Below are 21,314 nucleotides of genomic sequence, written 5' to 3' on the forward strand. Positions count from 1 at the left end.
GTGGGTGTGCGCCTCCACACCTTGGTCACACATTGCTGGATGCTGAACCCGAGCTTCATGCTCACCAGGGCAGGGCTGCATTAGCTGCACTTTTTCCTCCACCTGGCTTTCTTTTCAAGTCTGCCTCAGTCTTTGTGGACTGTGGTTTTGTTTTCAGAGTTCACTAAATTGCTGTCCCTTCCAGATAGATTTATTGAACTGGAGGGCACTATGTATAGGCTTGAGAAGAAACAAAAATAATGAAGACATCAGCTTTCTTAACCTCCGGGGCTTCTGGCTTGTCAGCCCATTGGTATTCTATCTGAGGCAGTTGGTGTGGAAAAACCCAAGTGAAAGGAAAGCCCTCTCGTGGGGAGATGGGCAGTGAATGGCTTTGGTGCCGTGTGGACTGAACATCTCTGACGGCGACATGTCAGGTGAGGGAGTGACGGCTTTGGTGCCGTGTGGACTGAACAGCTAGGGAGGGTGGACAGGGTTCAAGGTGGAGTTTCACTCTAGCCAGCGCTGACCTGGAATTCACTATGGAGTCTCAGGGTGGCCTTGAACGCACTGCGATCCTCCTACCTCTGCCTCCTGAGTGCTGTGATTAAAGCTTTGCACCACCACGCCCAGCGGGTTTCACTCTTGAACAGGCTGACCTGGAACTCATCAGGCTGGCCTTGAACTCATGCGATCCTCCTACCTCTACCTCCCAAGTGCTGGGATTAAAGGCATGTGCCACCATGCTTGGCCATTGAGGGGTTTTGTAGTTGTTTTTGGTTTTTCAAGGTAGAGTCTTACTCTAGCTCAGGCTGGCCTGGAATTCACTATGTAGTCTCAGGGTGGCCTCGAACTCACGGCGATCCTCCTCCCTCTGCCTCCCAAGTGCTGGGATTAAAGGTGTGTACCACCACACCTGGCTTGTTTTGTTTTTGAGGCAGCGTTTTACTCTATCCAAGGCTGACATGAAGCTCATTCAGTAGTCCATGCTAGCTTTAAACTCACAGTGGTCCTCCTACCTCAGCCTCCTGAAAGGCATGTGCCACAATGCCCAGGTTCTCTTGAGTTTTTATTTATTTGCTTATGAGAGAGAGAAAGAGAGAGAGAGAATTTATTTATTTATGTGTGAGAAAGAATGGGCACACCAGGGCTGCCAGCCACGACAAACAAACTTCAGATGCATGTGCCACCTTATGCGTCTGGCTTATGTGTATCCTCCTGGGGAATTGAACTTGGGTCCATAGGTAATCTTTTCAGAGAAGTGCCTTAACCACTAAGCCGTCTCTCCAGTCCTCAAAAATATTACTTTTAAAAAGTAGTAAGTTTTGGGCTGGAGAGACGGCTTAGTGGTTAAGCGCTTGCCTTTGAAGCCTAAGGACCCTGGTTCAAGGCTTGAGTCTCCAGGACCCATGTTAGCCAGATGAACAAGGGGGCGCACGTGTCTGGAGTTCATTTGCAGTGGCTGGAGGCCCTGGCATGCCCATTCTCTTTCTCTCTCTCTCTCTCTCTCTCTCTCTCTCTCTCTGCCTCTTTCTCTCTTTGTCGTTCTCAAATAAATAAATAAAAATGAATAAAATATTTTTTAAAAAGTAGTAAGTTTTGATGTTTTATATTCTAAAAAGCTATGATTTGGGGAAGAATACTAGAAGGTAAGGATAAATAATGAGTGTACTAAATTTAAAGACATAGTTTTGTTTGGTAAAGATTGCTCAGATTATAATTCCAGCACTTAGAAGGCAGAGGTAAGTGGATTGCCATGAGTTCTAGGCCACTCTATGACTACATAATATAGTAAATTCCAGGTCAGCCTGAGCTAGAGTGAGACCAAACCTCAAAAAGCAAAAACAACAACAAGAGATTGCTCAGATTAGTTGAAATGAGTTTACAAAGTGTACATTTTTTAAAAAATAACTCACAGTTTGCTTTGTATTAGGGCCAAGTGTGGTGGCACACATATTTAATCCCAGTACTCAGGAGGCAAGAAAACAGAATAAAAAAGCTTCTTTGGAAAAGCAGTCCTGATAGCCTTTAAGTTCTTCCTCATTCTCAAATTTTAGATTGCTTATTTTTTCTTTGATTTGTTTGGGGGCTATGAGAGTAGGGAGGAGATTGAAACACTTAGCTCAGAACTTGCATTGACTTTGTGCTCTTATCTTTGGCTTTATTTTTTTAGCTTTACAACCATAACTGTGAGAACTTATCTACAAATTGAACCTCATTCAGACAAGCTGTGTTTATCTTTCCATAGGCATGAATCCTAGGACCCAGAATAAGGATTCTCTAGAAGACAATGTTTCTACCTCTCCAGACCCAAGTAAGAAGGGGCAACTGGCCAGTAGAAGACAGGCACTGGGGACACGGGGTGCTCAGAGAAAGAGGAAGCATTGTGGGAAGAGTGGTCCTAAGTCCATGAGTACACGTGCTAGGCTCCAGGAAGGCGGTGGGACGTGTGAGGAAGCTTCAGACTCGGATGCAAAGGGAAAAGGGTATAACTGAATGAATGACGAGTGCGATTCAGGGCACATGGGTAAGGTCCTCATGCCAGTCTGGAGCTAGACTTAGCTCTTAAATGCCAATAACAGCCCTGGAAAAAAAGATCAGAAAGAGGCGTGCGCCCCCAGCACTTTGAGAGGCTGAGGTAGGAGGATCGCAGTGAGTTCAGGGCCACCCTGAGACTACAGAGTGAATTCCAGGTCAGCCTGGACTAGAGCAAGACCCTACCTTGAAAAACCAAAACCCAAAAATATCAGAAAGAACCCTCACACACTTGTAGTTGGAAATATGACTAGATCACCCTTTTCTCCTTAAATAGCTGCACAGCTAAAGAATGTCCTTTTTTTTTTTTTTTTTGGTTTCTCAAGGTAGGGTCTCATTCTAGCTCAGGCTGACCTGGAATTCACTCTGTAGTCTCAGGGTGGCCTCAAACTCACAGCGATCCTCCTACGTTTGCCTCCCAAGTGCTGGGATTAAAGGTGTACACCACCACACCCGGCTCAAATGTCCTAATATTTATAGTAAGGAACTCCCAGAGGGAAAAAAATCATACTTCCTCAAACTATTTTATGTGGAATTTGAGTATATGTCACTTGTGAATCATTTTGTATTCATTTGTGATTAATATAATCTTTTCACTATTCTGTAGGTCCCTATTAGTCATTTTTTAAAAAAAATATTTATTTAAGAGAGGGAGGGGAGAAAGAGGCAAATAGAGAGAGAGAATGTGCACACCAGGGCCTCCGGCTGTTGCAAATGGTCTCAACTCATGTGCTACTTTGTGTATCTGGCTTTACATGGGGACTGGGGAATCAAATCTAGGTCCTTACGCTTTGCAGGCAAGTGTTTTAACTACTGAGACATCTCTCCTGCCTGGTTTCTAGGATATATATGGTCTCCACAAAAAATCATGAATGATGTATTTCTATGAATTTTAAATATTTGAGGTTTTTTTTTTAATGCCCTTTTAAATTTTATTTATTTGAGAGAGAAGGAGACAAATATATAGAGAGAATGGGTATACCATTCTCTCTGTATATTCACTGCTGTGAGTTTGAGGCCATCCTGAGACTACATAGTGAATTCCAGGTCAGCCTGGGCTATAGTGAGACCCTACCTCCAAAAAAAAAAAAAAAGAAAGAAAGAAAGAAAAGAAAAAGGCCAGTCTGTTGGGCTTGCCTCAAAAAACACAAGAGAGAGACCTTAAGGATTAAACTTACTTTTACTTAAGGAGATGCCCTAGGTGGAATAAGCTCTATGTGATGGTGCCTGTCTATAATCCCAGCCCTCAGTAGGCTAAGGCAGTGGGATTATAGGTTCACATTCAAGGCCAACCCAGGCTGCATGGCAAGATCCCATTTGAAGGAATGGGGGCAGGGGAGGGGCAGGAATAAGAGGTTTGTTTAGTTTATAGTTTGTGAGAATTAAGTCATATATTTGAAGCCAACCTAGGCTTTATAGCATGACCCTGTCTTAAAGAAGGAAGGAAGGGAGAGAGGATGGGGAAAAGAAAAGAGGTTTGTTTTCATATCTCTGCACTGGGGACCAGTCAGTTCCCCAAATCATGGATCCTTGAGGGACAAACCTCATCCACACCAAGGCACTGCCTTAGTGCTTTAGCTCAGTGATTCTCAGCTGGGGAACCTTGAACTTCTGAGGGAACTCGGGGCAACATCTGGTATTCACAACTAAGGCGTGCCACTGGCCCTTGTGATGCTGCACAGCACCCTGCAGCAGGGGCTGTTGTAAGTGTCCATAGTTCCCAAGATCGGAAAACCTGCTTTGACCGAAGAGCAGACCATCCCAGACAGACCCATGTGGTCAAGGCACACTCGTGTGTCCATAAGTCCCAGCCTTGTAACTCTCCCCAGCATCCTCTGGGTTTTTCCTCCTACCCTTTTGGACGTTACTTATTTTTACAATTCTGAAAGTATTTCTTATTTCTGCTACTGTATGCTATTTTGCTTTCAAATTAGGCTAAGCTTTCTTCCATGCCCCACCCAGCCACTCTGCAGCCCTCAGAGAGGTATTGGCCTGAGCCTCTTGTCTGCTCTCAGAATGTTAATTTGCTTTGATATGTAACCCTGCCTGCCCTGCAGTAACCTCCCTGGCATTGCGGCTGTAGCTCATGATCAGCATAAAATGAAAATTAGCGGCTGTGAATCCCATTTGCATGATGGGATTGGATAAGCATGTGTCGTGTTGTCTAACAAACTCTGTTTCTCTTTCTCTTTCTCCTCCCCCACCCCCTATCCTCTGCTCCCTCCCTATCCTGCCGATTTTTTCCTCTTTTACCTTGAACTTTTTGTCCTACCCTTCCTCCCTCCCCTACATCCCAAACTGGCCTTGTTGGCCACATGTGCCTTTTCCCCATTTGTGAGGCAGTTCTGACACTGTCTGCTCCCCCTGTAGTGCCAGGCTTCTGTTGCACAGTTGGCGTCGACTGGAAGTCTCTTACCACTCCTGCGTGCCTCCCCCTCACCACCGACTACTTCCCTGACCGCCAGGGCCTGCAGAATGACTACACGGAGGGCTGCTATGATCTCCTTCCTGAAGCAGACATGGACAGGTCGGTGTCAGGAAAAAAACGTGTAAGCTTTGTTCTCTAGGGTTCTAGGTATTCTCGAACGTTCACACCAGAACACCAAACTTGCAAACAGTCTGTCCTCCTTTTTTATTGAGGAAATTTTATGATGCCAGAACTGGTTTTTTCTTTCAAGTTCTTTTGACATACATTGTTTCCCCAAATTATTCTCATATTTTATAATTGGGCACTCTAAGGCTGTTCTTCTTTCCTAAAATTACTTATTTGGACATTCAGTTATTACTTGCCTTCTTTTTTGTTTTTTCCAGGTAAGGTCTAGCTCAGGCTGTCCTGGAGTCCACTATGTAGTCTCAGGCTGGCCTCGAACTTACGAGTACTGGGATCAAAGGCATGTGCTATCATGCCCAGCTATTACCTGCCACCTGCTCCTCCTCCTTCTCCTTTTTTTGTGTGTGTTGTTGTTTTTTTGTTTGTTTGTTTTTTTTTCGAGGTAGGGTATCACTCTGGTCCAGGCTGACCTTGAATAAACTCTGTCATCTCAGGGTGACCTTGAACTCATGGCAATCCTCCTACCTCTGCCTCCCGAGTGCTGGGATTAAAGGCGTGCGCCACCACACCCGGCTCTGTTTGGTTTTTTTTGTTTTTTTTTTTCCAGGTAGGGTTTCACTCTAGGCTGACCTAGAATTCGCTATGTAGTCTCAGGGTGGCTTTGAACTCCTACCTCTGCCTCCTGAGTGCTAGGATTAAAAGCATGTGCCACCATGCCCGGCCCTGCCTTCTTTTTGGACCACTTTGAACTGATCATTTCTCTCAAGGCTGTATTACAGCTGCCACATTTTACGAGCCAGCCATTGTACAATCACAATGTATGGTGGAGCAAAGGAGAAGAGGCACAATGGACTGTAAAGTGCTCAGGCCTCTTGCTTTTCCAGGAGGGATGAGGAGGGTGTCCAGATGACGGCCCAGCAGGTGTTTGAAGAGTTCATTTGCCAGCGTCTCATGCAAGGCTACCAAATCATAGTGCAGCCCAAGGCCCAGAAACCCAACCCCACTGTTCCGCCCCCTCTGAGCAGCAGCCCACTGTATAGCCGAGGTGAGTGTTTTTTTTTTTCCTTTTCTACTAAATTTGTAGGGGTATGTTTTACAATTTTAGTTTATGTGAAGAATTCCTTTTTTTTTTTTTTTTTTTTTTGGTTCTTTGAGGTAGGGTCTCACTCTGGCTCAGGCTGACCTGGAATTAACTATGTAGTCTCAGAGTGGCCTCGAACTCACAGTGATCCTCCTACCTCTGCCTCCTAAGTGCTGGGATTAAAGTATGCGCCACCACGCCCGGCAATTTTTTTAAAAACATTTTTTTTGTTTAGTTTTATTTACTTATTTGAGAGCTACAGACAGAGAGAAAGGGGCAGATAGAGAGAATGGGCGCGCCAGGGCCTCCAGTCACTGCAAACGAACTCCAGACATGTGCGCCCCCTTGTGTATCTGGCTAACGTGGGTCCTGAGGAATCGATCCGCAAACTGGGATCCTTAGGCTTCACAGGCAAGCGCTTAACCTCTAAGCCATCTCTCCAGCCTGGCAATTTTTTAAAATTTATTTATTTATTTATTTGGAGGGGGGCAGGTATATACATATATATGTATGTTTGTATGTGTGTGTGTCTGTGTGTATGTACATATATACATATGGGGGGGGAGAGAGAGAAAATGGGTGTGCCTGGGCCTCCAGCCTCTGCAAACGAACTCCATATGCATGCACCACCTTGTGCATGCTTATGTGGGTCCTGGGGACTTGAACCTAGGTCCTTTGGCTTTGCAGACAAGCACCTTAACCACTAAGCAATGTCTCCAGCCCAAGAATAAAATGTTTTCATTAGGTACAAATTTATCTTAAGCACTATTTACTGAGGGTGCAATTTGATGACAGAATGCTCTCCTAAAATTCATGAGGCCTAGGGTGCAATCAGCAGCACATGCACACATCAAACCATTCCTTTTGCCAGGTGTGGTGGCACACACCTTTAATCCCAGCACTTGGGAGGCAGAGGTAGAAGGATCACTGTGAGTTCATGGCCATCCTGAAACTATATAGGGAATTCCAGATCAGCCTGGACTAGAGAGAGAAGACCCTATCTTGAAAACAACAACAACAATAACAACAAAAACCATTCCTTTTAATTTACAATTCTCGTTTTAAGGAGGATGGTATAACCAAGTTCAGTATAGCCCGGCTTGGACAACAACTACAGATAGCAAGCATCCAAGCCAATACATAGCTGTTAGGAATATAGTGAATATTCTAACCCTGTAAATGGATAGTTAATTGTTTCTGCTATAATAGCCACTATAATAGAGGTTCTCAGATGGTACCTTAGCCTAAGTTTACTTTCTTTTTTTCTTAAATATTCATTTATTTACTTATCAGAAAGAGAGAGAGAGAGAGTGAGAATGGGTGTGTTAGGGTCTCTACCCACTGCAAGTGAACTCCAGGTGCATGTGCTACCTTGTGCATCTGGCTTATATGGGTACAGGGGAATTGAACCTGGGTCCTTGGCTTTCACAGGCAAGTGCCTTAACTGCTAAGCCACTTATTTCTCCAGCTCTCTTTTTTCTTTTGGTGGTACAGAAAATCAAATTCAAAACCTTGCTAATTCTAGGGCTGGAGAAATGGCTTAGTGGTTAAGCGCTTGCCTGTGAAGCCTAAGGTCCCCGGTTTGAGGCTTGATTCCCCAGGACCCACGTTAGCCAGATGCACAAGGGGGCGCACACATCTGGAGTTTGCTTGCAGTGGATGAAGGCCCTGGCATGCCCATTCTCTCTCTCTCTCTCATCTGCCTCTTTCTCTGTCTGTCGCTCTCAAATAAATAAATAAAAATGAACCAAAAAAAATATTTTTTTTAAACCTCACAATTCTAGGCCAGTGATCTACCACTGAGCTACTCCCTACATTTGTTCTTTCCCCCTAATCTGGTTTCATCTTTTTCTTCTTGATTGCTGCATCTTAGTGACCTAAAGCAAGAATGAGTCACCCACAAGTGGCAGAGGTTAGTAAGTGACAGTAATTGAATAAGGCCTGGGCTGTGGAGCTCTCTTCTAAAATAAGTGTAATGCCGGGAATGAAGCGCAAGTGCCTGGAGTGGGAAAGTAGCGGCCACTTCTGGGAACAGTCGATGAGCTGTCCTGGTCTCTTGTTTCCTTCTTGCTCATGAGGCCTCCACTGGTCATCCAGTGCAAGACTCAGAGGTCATCTTCAGGTCTAACACAGTTTCTTTGGCCAGAGGCTCAGGGAAGTGAGGTTCAGGCTTCATTGTTTACAGGTGAAGCTTTGGGTCCACTCTGGATTTTCTTTAAAAACTCCTTATGACATTTACTGGCTATTGCCTACTTTTCTGTAGATTGTACTATTTTTAAGACAGAGCCTCATGAAGCCCATATTGGCTTCAAGCTTGTTCTTTAAAAAAAAAAAAATTATTTATTTGCAAGCAGAGATAGAGAGGAGGAAGGGAGGGAGAGAAAGAAAGAGAGGGAAGAAGGGAGGGAGAGAATGGGCACACCAAGGTCTCCAGCTGGTACAAATGAAGACCAGATGCATGCAACAATGTGCATCTGACTTTATGTGGATACTGGGGAATTGAACCCAGGTTGTTAGGATTTTGTAGGCAAGTGCAATCTTTTCAGCCCTCAAGCGTCTTTTTTTTTAATAATTAGTTTTTTGAAAACTTATTCATTTTGAGAAGGAGGAAAAGAGGCAGATAGAGAGAGAGAAAGAGAGAATGAGCTTGCAGGGGCCTCTAGGCACTACAAATGAAATCCATACACATTCACCACCTTGTACATCTGGCTTATGTGAGTACTGGGGAATCAAACCTGGGTCCTTAGGCTTTGCAGGCAAGTGCCTTTATCGCTAAGCCATATCTTTCTTCAGCTCGCGTGCACGCACGCGCACTCGCGCGCGCTCTCTCTCTCTCTCTCTCTCTCTCTCTCTCTTTGGTTTTCTGAGGTAGGCTCTCACTCTAGCTCAGGCTGACCTGGAATTCACTATGTAGTCTCAGGGTGGCCTTGAACTCACAGCAGTCCTCCTACCTCTGCCTCCCGAGTCCTGGGGTTAAAGGCGTGCACCACTAAGCCTGTCTTCTTCTTCTTTTGTAATTTATATATTTGTGAGAGAGGCAAAGGGAAAGAGAAAAGATAGGCACTCCGGGGCTTCTAGCCACTGCAGATGAACTCCAGATGCATGTGCCTCCTTGTGCATCTGGCTTTACATGGCTACTTGGATATCGAACCTGGGTCTTTTGCAGGTAGGCACTTTAACCACTGAGCCATCTTTCCAGCCACTCAAGCTGCTGCTGCTGCTTTTTTTTTTTTTTCCAAATTTATTTATTTATTTTCAAGCAGAAGAGTGGGTTCAGTGCCTCTTGCCATTGCAAATAAACTGCAGGTACATGTGCCACTTTGTACATCTAGCTTTACATGTGTGGCTGGAGAACTGAACCTATGCCAGCAAGGTTTGCAAACATGTACCTTTAATGCTGAGTCATCTCCTCAGCCCCCAAACTTCTTATATAGCTAAGGCTGGCCTTGAACTCCTGATCTCCCGCCTCAATTTCCCAGGTGCTGGGATTACAGGTGCCCATTACCATGCCTGGCTCTCTCTCGACTCTAGTCTGGAGGGCCAGGTATGGCTTCTTGGAGGTGCTGTTTAAGCTTAGACCTAAAATATATGTGGGTTCATTAGGAGAAGCATGTTGGGAGGAGAGGGAGCATCGTGTCAGGCAGAGGGTCGGTATATGCAGCTAAAGCTGGCGTGGTAGATGACGGGGTGAGCTAAAGCTGGTGTGTTTCCACACAGGGAGAGAGGCAGACAGACAAGAGTGAGAGAGAAAAAAAACATGGGTGTGCCAGGGACTCTAGCCACTGCAAACAAACTCCAGCTGCATGTGCCACCTTGTGCATCTGGTATTTCGTGGATACTGGAGAATCAAACCCGGGTCCTTGGGCTTTGCAGGCAAGCGCCTTAACTGCTGAGCCATCTCCAACTTCCTGTTTTTAATTTCTTAATCAAGGATAACTCCCTTAAAATGCCTCTTTTGTTCCTCCTTTTTTGCATCTACGTGAATAAAAGGCAATTGCCTGTTGTGAGAATAAGCCTCAAGCATATTTTTCGGTAATGCCCACTGTATTAGGTCTCGTGTCCCGAAACCGCCCTGAGGAGGAAGACCAGTATTGGCTGAGTATGGGCAGAACTTTCCACAAAGTGACCCTGAAGGACAAGATGATCACAGTTACCCGGTACCTTCCCAAGTGAGTCCTTGGGTAGTTACAGTCTTCAGCACCATCTTGAATTACGTCTGTATACTAAACCAAACATGTGTAATGATGTGCAGAGCAAGTTAAATGGTTGGATTTTCCTCTGGAAAAAATTTTCCTCTGGACTCTGGTCCAGGCTGACCTGGAATTAACTGTGTAGTCTCAGGGTGGCCTCAAACTCACGACAGTCCTCCTACCTCTGCCTCCTGAGTGCTGGGATTAAAGGCGTGCGCCACCACGCCCAGTCCTTTGGAAATTTTATTTTGTTTTAAAATAACCCTAGACATTGGGTTTACCTACTTCCAAAAGGTATTTGATTGAACTTATATAATGTTTAGCATAAACTCATATCAAGCCAATTATACATAAAGACGGGAACAAGAGAAGAATAGGAAATGTCCGTTGCAGTTCTCTGGGACGAGCTGGCTACTGTAGTTGGGGCTGGGCTCTGGAATGTCATGGGCCAAGTGCACCAAGCCTGGAGACAGAGGTGAAGTTGGGGGCAGGAGTGCTTCTTTGGAATACGTGGGTTGCGCTTTGTTTCTCAGGTACCCTTATGAGTCTGCCCAGATCCACTACAGCTACAGCCTGTGCCCGTCGCACTCGGACTCAGAGTTCGTGGCCTGCTGGGTGGAGTTCTCCCACGAGCGGCTGGAGGAGTACAAGTGGAACTACTTAGACCAGTACATTTGCTCTGCGGGCTCCGAAGACTTCAGGTCAGAGAGCGGCTTGAGCCGGCCATCTTTGCTGCCTTGCATATGTGTCTCTTTTTAGCACTTGTGTTCTTTCTGATGTAAAATAACATATCTTTTAAATTCCTAAAAAAAAAAAAAAAGTGGAAAAATGAAAGCACTTTTGAGCTAAAAATCTACATAGAGGACCAGGTATGGTGGCGCACGCCTTTAATCCCAGCACTGGGGGGGGAGGGGGGGCAGAGGTAGGAGGAGCACCGTGAGTTCAAGGCCACCCTGAGACTACAAAGTGAATTCCAGGACACCTTGAGCTGCAGTGAAACCCTATCTTGAAAAACAACAAACAAAAATAACCAAGCAGAGTTCAGTACTGATGTGTCCTTGGGTGCAAGTGTTGGCACAGATTATGTTCTTAACTTTTCTTCACTACCTGTCTGGTAGCTCTGTGGTAACACATTTACAATTTTTAAAATTTTTATTTATTTATTTTTTCCTACCACTCCAGTTTCTTATTTTTTTTATATGACTTTTAAAGTTTGTATTTGGCAGGGTGTGGAAGGTGCATGCCTTTAATCCCAGCACTTGGGAGTCAGGTAGGAAGATCACTGTGAGTTCAAGGCCACCCTAAGACTACATAATAAATTCCAAGTCAGCATGGACTTGAGGGAGACCATACCTCAAAAAAACAACAACAGAATTTTTTTTCTTGGTAATTTACTTATTTTATTTGCAAGCAGAGAGAGAGAGAGAATGGGCACACCAGGGCCTTTTACCACTACCAATGAACTCCAGATGCATGCACCACTTTGTGCATAAGACTTTATGTGAGTACTGGAGAATTGAACCCAGGCTGTCAGGCCTTACAAACATGTGCCTTTAACCACTGAGCAGTGTCTCAGTCTCCAGTCCCTTGTATGACCCTTTAAAAAATTTTTTACTTATTTGCAAGCAGAGAGGGAGAGAGAATGGGTGCACCAGGGCTTCTTGCTACTGCAAATGAACTCTAGATGCATGGGCCACTGCACATCTTGCTTTATGTGGGTACTGGGGAATTGAACCTGGGTCATCAGGCTTTGTAGGCAAGTGCCTTAACCATTGAGCCCTCTCACCAGCCCTTTTGTATTACATTTTTTGTTTTGTTTTGTTTTTGAGGTAGGGTCTCACTCTAGGCCAGGCTGAACTGGAATTCACTGTGTAGTCACAGGGTGGCCTTGAACTCACGGTGATTCTCTTGCCTCTGCCTTCCGAGTGCTGGGATTAAAGGTGTACGCTGCCACTCCCAGCCCCTTGTATGACTTTTGGTTGTGATAATTCAAAGCCACATCTTCACTGGATCTGGCTGTACAGGAGGTCTGCTTTGCTGAGACTCGAGCAGAAGTGATCTTGGAGGCTTTCCTTTCCATCCTGTGTCTAAACAAAGCCAATTTGCACGCATAAGATGAATATGCACCCTAGGGAGATGAATGTGCACATCAGCTTCACTGGGAGAGTTCTTTTTTTTTTTTTGTTTGTTTGTTTGTTTGTTTTACGAGGTAGGGTCTCACTCTGGTCCAGGCTGACCTGGAATTAACTCTGTCATCTCAGGGTGGCCTCGAACTCACGGTGATCCTCCTACCTCTGCCTCCCGAGTGCTGGGATTAAAGGCGTGCGCCACCACGCCCGGCACTGGGAGAGTTCTTATTACCTACTTTTTCTCACTACCACCTGTTTGGTTTTCCCCCCCTTTGGCTTTCATAGCCTAATTGAGTCTTTGAAGTTCTGGAGGACCCGCTTCCTGCTACTGCCGGCCTGCGTCACTGCCACCAAACGCATCACGGAAGGGGAAGTGCACTGTGACATCTATGGGGACAGACCCCGAGCGGATGAGGATGAGTGGCAGCTCCTGGATGGTTTTATCCGCTTTGTGGAGGGTTTGAACCGGATCCGCAGGCGCCATCGCTCAGACCGCATGATGCGAGTGAGCTCCTGGGGACTATGCTTTACTTCGTCCTGCCCCAGGGTCATCTTATTAGTCAGATGATTCATCCCATGACTGCCCAACATACATCTGAAATCCCAGACAGTATGTTCTCCCCTTGCGGGGTGAAGGAGAGGGGATAGGCTGCAGACGGTGAGTGGACAGGGTCTCGTGGCTTGAGCTGCTCTTCCGAGCGGAGGTGTGCTCCCCAGGCGCACCTGGTGCCAAGCACAGCTGCTTGTGCTGTGTGGCCATGAATTGCTGAGAAGAAGCTGTCACAAAGCTAAGTGAGGCGCACTTGGGAGGTGAAGGTAGGAGGTAGGAGGACCACTGTGAGTTCAAGGCCACCCTGAGGCTTCCGAGTGAGTTCCAGGTCAGCCAAAAACCAAAAACACAAACAAAAAAAGGCAGCTAAATGGCAGCTCTCTCTGCTTGTTCTCTTGTGTTACTTGTGGAGTCTCCACCACCTTTGGCTCTTCATTTTAATCACGCAGTGCTGCTCAGTGAGGAAACGGGCTCAGAAAGGCTCCTGGACGTGTGTGAGATCACTCTGCCAATAAGAGGCCCATCTAAGAGCCAGCTTTGTTTCATTTAGATTAACATATTGTATGACTGGTATGTATGTGCATGCATGTGTGTGTTTATGTGTATATATGTGTGTATTTGCATACTGGTCTGTACATTTTAAAAACTTTTTTTTTTTAGGAGGTAGGATTTCACTCTGGCTCAGGCTGACCTGGAATTCACTATGTAGTCTCAGGGTGGCCTAGAACTCATGGTGATCCTGCTACCTCTGCCTCCCAAGTGCTGGGATTAAAGGCATACGCCACCACGTTCGGCTGTTTGCTTTGTTTTTTAAAAAATATTTATTGGGGGCTGGAGAGATGGCTTAGCGGTTAAGCGCTTGCCTGTGAAGCCTAAGGACTCCGGTTCGAGGCTCGGTTCCCCAGGTCCCACGTTAGCCAGATGCACAAGGGGGCGCACGCGTCTGGAGTTCGTTTGCAGAGGCTGGAAGCCCTGGCGCGCCCATTCTCTCTCTCTCCCTCTATCTGTCTTTCTCTCTGTGTCTGTCGCTCTCAAATAAATAAATAAAAATTTAAAAAAAATATATATTTATTGTAAGGAAAGAGAGAAAATGGGCTCACCAGGGCCTCTTACCAACCCCTGCAAACCAACTCCAGATGCATGCATCAGTTTGTGCATTTTGCTTTATGTGGGTCCTGGGCAGTGACCCCAGGGCTTTGCAAGCAAGTGCCTTAACTGCTGAGCCATCTCTCTGGTCCTGTTTTTTGTTTGTTTGTTTTGTTTTGTTTTGTTTGTTTGTTTGTTTGTTTTGAGGCAGGAGATTGTCCTGGCCCAGACTAATCTGGAACTCAGTCTGTAGTCCAGGCTAGCTTCTAACACACAGTGATCATCCTATCTGCAGCTCCTGAGTCCTGGGGCTAAAGTTGTGACTCAGCGTGCCCAGCTCTTTAACTTTTAGTTTGTTTGTTTTTGTTTTTCCAGGTAGGGTCTCACTCTAGTCAGACTGACCTGAAATTCACTATGTAGTCTCAGGGTAGCCTAGAACTCATGGTGATCCTTTTACCTCAGCCTCCTGAGTGTTGGGATTAAAGGTGTGCACCACCACACCCAGCCTCTTTAACTTCTTAAAAAATTTAATTTGTTTGTCTGTGTGTTTGTGTGCATAGGATAGGGCACCAGGGTCTCTTGCCACTGCAAATGAACACCAGCCGCATATGCTACTTTGTGTGTGTATGGCTTTACATGAGTACTGGGGAACCAAACCCAGCCTATGAGACCTTCCAAGCAAGTGCCTTTAACCACTGAGCCACCTCTCCAGCCCCAGTCACTGGCATTTTGACCATCATGATACTTTTGTCTTTCACAAAAATGCTGTTTTGTAATATAAACCTTTTGAGGCTGGTTTCTTTCAAATAGCATCCTGCTTTGGGCTCCATTCAGGTGGTTCCTCCTCTTTAATCTCCTATTGTTCCTTCATCAACCCTGGTGTTTTTGTTGTTGTTGTTTATTTTTTATTTATTTATTTGAGAGTGACAGACAGAGAGAGAAAGAGGTAGAGAGAGAAAAGAGAAGAGAGGGTGCGCCAGGGCTTCCAGCCTCTGCAAACGAACTCCAGACGCGTGCGCCCCCTTATGCATCTGGCTACTTGGGTCCTGGGGAATCGAGCCTTGAATCAGGGTCCTTAGGCTTCACAGGCAAGCGCTTAACCGCTAAGCCATCTCCCCAGCCTGGTGTGTTTTTTTTTTTTTAAGTATGTATTTTAAAATACATTTATTTGTGAGACGAGGAGAGAAAATGGATGTATCAGGGCTTCTTGCTACTGTCAGTGAACTTCAGATGCATGCACCATTTTGTGCATCTGTTTTTATGTGGGTACTGGGGAATTGAATCCACACTGGCAGCCTTTGCAAGCAAGCACTTTAACCACTGAGCCATCTCCCCAGCTCCTTTTATCTTTCTTTCTTTCTTTTTTTTTTTAACAAGTTATTAAACTGGGCATGGTGGGACACACCTTTAATCCCAGCACTCAGGAGGCAGAGGTGGGAGGATTACTGTGAGTTTGAGGCCAGCATGAGACTACAGAGTGAATTCCAGGTTAGCCTGGGTTAGAGTGAAACCCTACCTCAGGAAAAAGAAAAAGTTCTTAGTCATTTTTTAAAAAATGTTTTATTTGAGAGAGACAGAGGAAGAGGCAGAGAAAGTGAGAATGGGCGCACCAGGGCCTCCAGCCACTGCAAACGAACTCCAGATGCATGCGGCCCCTTGTGCCTCTGGCTTACGTGGGTCCTGGAGAGTCCATTTGGGATCCTTTGGCTTTTCAGGCAAATGCCTTAACTGCTAAGCTATCTCTTCAACCTTCCTTTTTTTTTTTTAATGTATATGTGTGTGTTGCGCATGCATGTATGCGTGTTATATGTGTGGATGTGTGTGTGAGTGTGTGTGTGTTTGTGTGTGTAGGCCACTGGTTGATGTTGGATATCTTCCTCAGTTGCTCTCTACCTTTATCCCCCTTTTAGTTAATTTATTTGTGTATGTGTATATGTGTGTGTAAGTTGAGGGTCTCTTGTTGCTGCAAATGAGCACCAGACATGTGCACCACTTTTTGTGTCCAGCTTTATGTGGATGCTGGGGAGCTGAATCCAGGCTGGCAAGCTTTGTAAGCAAGTGCCTTTAACCACTGAGCCACCTCTTCAGCCCTGAGATGGGGTTCTTGCTGAACCTACAGCTCACCTATTTGTCTAGACTGTAGCCAGCCAGCACGTCCTGGAAACCAAACTCAGGTCCTCATGCTTACATGGCGAGTACTTTTCCTAACGAGCTACTTCACAGCCCATCCTCTCTGTATTTTCTTGTTGTTGTTACTATTTGTTTGCTCGCTCTAGCCCAGGCTGACCTGGAATTCACTGTGTAATCTCAGGCTGGCCTCAAACTCACAGCGATCTCCTATCTCTGCCTCCCGAGTGCTGGGATTAAAGGTGTGCACCACTGTGCCCAGCAGAAAGAGAGAGACAGAGAGAGAGAGAATAGGTGCACCAGGGCCTCTAGGCTCTGCAAACGAGCTGTAGGTGCATGCACCACTTTGTGCATCAGGCTTTACGTGGATACTGGGGAACTGAGCTCTGGTCGTCAGGCTTTACAGATAAGCACCTCAATTGTTCCATCTCTCTAGCCCATCATCTCTATTTTTAACCTCAAATAATTCCCCCCCCCCCATTGCCTGTGTACATGACATCATATAGGATTAGAGCTCGGACTTTGCAGTGAACCAAGTGGGAGTTTGAGCTCCAGCTCCAGGGGAGCCACTTGTTTAACCTTACTGAGCCTTAGTCTATTTTGCCTTTTACTAACCGCCAAGAACCTGTCTGTGTTCCTCTCCCGTGTGAACTGGGTTCTCAGGGCTGGAGGAGCAGAAGCTTGAGCTGAGCAGAGCAGGGGTGTGAGTGACCTGTCCTGCGAGAGCACCAGCTGATGGCCTCATCTCTCCTGTGCTTTAGAAAGGGACTGCCATGAAAGGCTTGCAGATGACGGGGCCCATTTCTGCGCACCCCCTTGAGTCTACAGCCCCCCCAGTCGGGAAGAAGGGAACCTCGGCGTTGTCTGCACTGCTGGAGATGGAAGCCAGTCAGAAGTAAGTGCCTGGTGAGAAGGGACCTCCTCTCTCTGTCCTGTAGGCCCCAAGGGGTTGGTGCCCTACTCCTCTGAGCAGGGTGAAATTCTTATCTGTAAGAAGAGTGTAATTGAGATAGTAACAAGAATGTAAGGTCAAAATAAGGACAAGAAGTGTCAAATAACAAAATAGTCCAGCAATTATAAACTGGCAGTCTGGGGCTTTATTTGAACTATAAGTAGATTTAGTTTGGTCCTCAAAGTATTTTATTTGTTTATGTATATGTTCGTGGTTTGTTTTGGGGGGGGGATACAAAGTCTGGCATTGTAGTCCAGGCTAGCTTCAAACTGACTTTGTAATTTAAGGTTACCTTGAACTCATGATCTTTCTGCCTCAGCCTCCTAAATGCTAGGATTATAGGTGTGTGTCACTACCCCTGTCTTTATTTGAGGCGGGGTTATGGCTAGGGTTAGCTTGCTATGTTGTGGAGGCTAGTCTTGAACTTCTGGGCTCAAATGATCCTCCTGCCTCAATTTTTCAAGTATTGGGACTACAGGTACTTGCCATTACACTAGCTCACAAAACATTTTTAGACACTTGAGCCAAATTTTTCTAATGTGGATATTTCATATGAGTGTTTATATGAAAAATAATATAGCATGCAGATGTATGATTATTGTATTATATAATATAAAATTATGTTCTCCAGGCAATATAAAACTATAGATAGTATATAAAAGTATATAAAATCTAACTTGGCTTTTGATAACAGAGGCTCAGTCCACATTTGGGTCCAGTTGTGAGGGTGACGGGGTGGGGTGCCTCAGGGGAGGTGGGATTCATTGAAAAGTGATGTTACTGTGAGCAGTTGAGCCCTGCCTTTCTTGCAACCCCCCTCCGTCAAATCTGGTTCCCCTTGTGCTTGTCTGTTTCAAGGGCCCCATCTGTCAGATCACTGAGGGCCTCAAGTGTGGGTTTACTTGTCTTCCTTCTGTCCTGACTGTAAGACTGTCGGTTCTCCTGGCACGTAATAGTGTGCGGTGGATCTTTATGGAGGGCTGGAAGATGGAATGCTGAGGGTCTCTTTGTTAGGCAAGTGTGTCACTAGAGACTAGACACTGTCTGGTGTGAGAGTCTGTTTCTAGCAGGAACCTAAATGCATTAGAGTTTCAGATAGCAGTTTTGGGGGAGCAGGAAAGCATGTAGTGTGGTGGAAGGTGCAGTTGGAAAGTGGAAAAGCTGTATGTCAGGCCATTTTACATTTTACAGGGTCTCATAGCGGGCAAATGCCTTGAAAGTTTTTTAAAAATCTCAAACCCCAGATATCATATCATATATACCCCTTCATCTGTAATGTTTCAGAATGTATCTCTGAAAATAAAGGTGGTGTTTTGTTTGTTTGTTTGTTTGTTTGTTTGTTGAGGCAGTGTCTTGCTTTCATCTAGGCTGACCTTGAATCTTGAATTCACTATGGAGTCTCAGGTGCCTTCAAACCCACTGCAGTCCTCCTACCTCTGTCTCCCAGGTGCTGGGGCTAGAGGTGTGTGCCATCACACCCAGCCACACCAAGCCATAATACTGTAATTTACCTAAAAAATTGCCACAGTTCCTTAATATTGTTAAATATGTTATTGGCAAAAGTGAGTTTGGCCGGGCGTGGTGGCGCACGCCTTTAATCCTAGCACTCGGGAGGCAGAGGTAGGAGGATCACCATGAGTTCGAGGCCACCCTGAGACTACATAGTTAATTCCAGGTCAGCCTGGACTAAAGTGAGACCTTGCCTTGAAAAAACCAAAAAAAAAAAAAAAAAAAAAAAAAATTAAGTTTGTCTGGGATGAGCACCATGTCTAAGGCAGCTTGGTGGGCAGATTCCAGAGTCTAGATGGTGGGTTATTATGAAATGGAAAAGAAGGGAGACATTAAGAATATACCAGGGAGCCAGGCGTGGTGGCGCATTGCCTTTAATCCCAGCACTCAGGAGGCAGAGGTAGGATTATCACCGTGAGTTCGAGGCCACCCTGAGACTACATGGTGAATTCCAGGTCAGCCTGGGCTAGAGTGAGACCCTACCTTGAAAAACCAAAAAAATATATATATATACACACCAGGGTATCGTGGGGGGGGTCTGTGAATGGGAGAAGGAAAAAGCAGTTGGACTCTTTACTGAGGGCACTGGATCCTCTTCTGAAAACATCTTTACCAGAGCCAGGAAAGACCCCAGAGCTCAGCCTGGCAGGTTCTCCATGACTCATCACAGACTGACCTAAGTAGAAAAAAGGAGGAGGAACACATGTTGCTGGGAGAGGCTTGAAGAAGGTGAAGGGTCTCATTCTGCCAGTGAGTAGTCACTGTCAGCATTTACCAGACAGCCTCTTTCTGCTCTGACCGGGGAAGGAAGGGAATCTTGGGGTCAGCAACCTCCAATGTGAAGGATGAAACCCCCTGCTAACCTCATGGCCAGAGGCAGGACAGACAGACCTGAGCTTCCTCCTTGCCTCAGAGGACGGCCCCTGGCCGATATGAAGGCAGAGGGAGCCAGACCTAATGTATAAAGTCTGTCCACACAGTGTTTATTTATTAGCATGCTTTTCTCTTTCTTCCTCTATACCAAGCAGATTCAATTGTAAAAACTGTGATATCAACCAGAATGTCTTTAAAAAAATTTTTTTTTATTTGTAAGCAGAGAGAGACAGAGCAAAAGATAGAATGGGTGCGCCAGGGCCTCTGGCTGCTGCAAATGAACTCCAGATGTATGCACCACTCTCTGTACCTGGCTTTACATGGGTAGTGGGGAATCAAATTCAGATTGTTAGATTTTTTTTTTTCTATTACTAATTTATTTATTTGGGAGAGTGAGAAATAGGCAGGTAGAGAGAGAGAGAGAGAATGGGTATGCCAGGGTCTCCAGCCACTACAAACGAACTCCAGATGCATGCACCCCCTGTGCATCTGGCTTACGTGGGTCTTGGGGAATCAAACCTGGGTCCATTGGCTTTGCAGGCAAGTGCCTTAACTGCTACGCCATCCCTCCAGCCCCAGGTTGTTAGATTTTGAAGATGAATGCCTTAACCACTGAGCTATCTCTCCAGCTCTAAAGTTTTTATGTACATTTTTACCACCTTACCAGAACAGTTTGTTTCTTCCAGCTCCCTTACAATCTGTCTGTAGGCCCAGACCTTTGGTCAGGCTCTTATGTAAGATAGAGGCTCTGGAGTCTCAGTGTTGTGCTGATCAACCACAATGGGCCCAACTGTGCACAGGTGTTGGCCAACAGGCTTCTCTGCTTCCCTTAGATGAGGATAACCCAGCACATCCAAGCTGCGGGGAGGGACAGACAGACACAAAGATGTTCCTGTCCCATCCAGGATGGCTCTGTGTGTGTTTGGTGCTTGGGGTTCTATGCGAAAGCATGCCAGCAGTGGGACATGGAGCCCTGTCCCCTGCAGGTGTTGAAGGATGTCTGCCTACTTTCCTTCCTGCTTCCGTGCGGCTGTGTCTTCCTCCGCCCGTCCTGTAAGGCCACCCTGCTCATCTGGCACAGGCTGTGCTCAGGGTTGGTGCTTCCTGCCCCCTCTGGATGTTCTCTCATCTCTGCATGTGCACTGTGTCTGCTTGTCCTACGGCTGTCTCTCCCTGAGCTGTCAGGGTCAAGGACAGGTTTGAAGCCCTGCCTCTCATCTTTCTGTCCGGCCATGTAATAGATGGTTCAGGAAATGTGGAGTGTCCCATCAGTGCCCTTGCAGGGGGACTAGGCGATAACCAAAGCTTACGGCCACTCTTATTCCTGTCATAGCCTACTGCTGCAGCTTTCAGAACGTCCAGAGAAAGTCACAGTGTGTCGGTCAATATGACACAGGAAAACCGAGTGGAGAATGCATCACAATGTGGTATTGAGAGCTGCAGCCACTTTCAAATCTTTACACATAGGAAAGAATCGAAAGTTGCCTTCTGCTTCTCTCTGTAAATTATGCCTCAGAGTAACCAAGTAATGAGTATGGAGAAGTTTTCAAAGAACATTCCAGCTGATCAATACAGAAGGAAATGATAGACTATCACTCTATGTAGTCAATAAAATTTAATGGATCTAGCCTGGTGATATAGCTTAATAGGGAGAGTGCTTGCCTTGCAAAACGTGAGAACCTGAGTTTGCTCCCCAGAGCCCACATTAAAAAAAAAAAAAGCAGGGCATGGTGGTGTTCACTTAAAATTCTA

General features: G+C 45.8%; 1 protein-coding gene across 1 annotated transcript in view; it reads left to right on the top strand.

Annotated features, from left to right (window-relative positions):
* Depdc5 (DEP domain containing 5, GATOR1 subcomplex subunit) overlaps nt 1-21,314 on the top strand; it is a 126,475-nt gene that overhangs the window by 63,378 nt on the left and 41,783 nt on the right. The window contains exons 25-31 of the mRNA XM_045132446.1: nt 2,228-2,293; nt 4,885-5,041; nt 5,950-6,110; nt 10,198-10,315; nt 10,870-11,037; nt 12,751-12,970; nt 16,990-17,123. Of these exons, the coding sequence (XP_044988381.1) occupies nt 2,228-2,293; nt 4,885-5,041; nt 5,950-6,110; nt 10,198-10,315; nt 10,870-11,037; nt 12,751-12,970; nt 16,990-17,123 (1,024 nt within the window). The remainder of the gene's footprint in view (nt 1-2,227; nt 2,294-4,884; nt 5,042-5,949; nt 6,111-10,197; nt 10,316-10,869; nt 11,038-12,750; nt 12,971-16,989; nt 17,124-21,314) is intronic.

The sequence above is a fragment of the Jaculus jaculus genome, chromosome 13 (genome assembly GCF_020740685.1).
Source record: "Jaculus jaculus isolate mJacJac1 chromosome 13, mJacJac1.mat.Y.cur, whole genome shotgun sequence".
Classification (NCBI taxonomy): Eukaryota; Metazoa; Chordata; class Mammalia; order Rodentia; family Dipodidae; genus Jaculus; species Jaculus jaculus.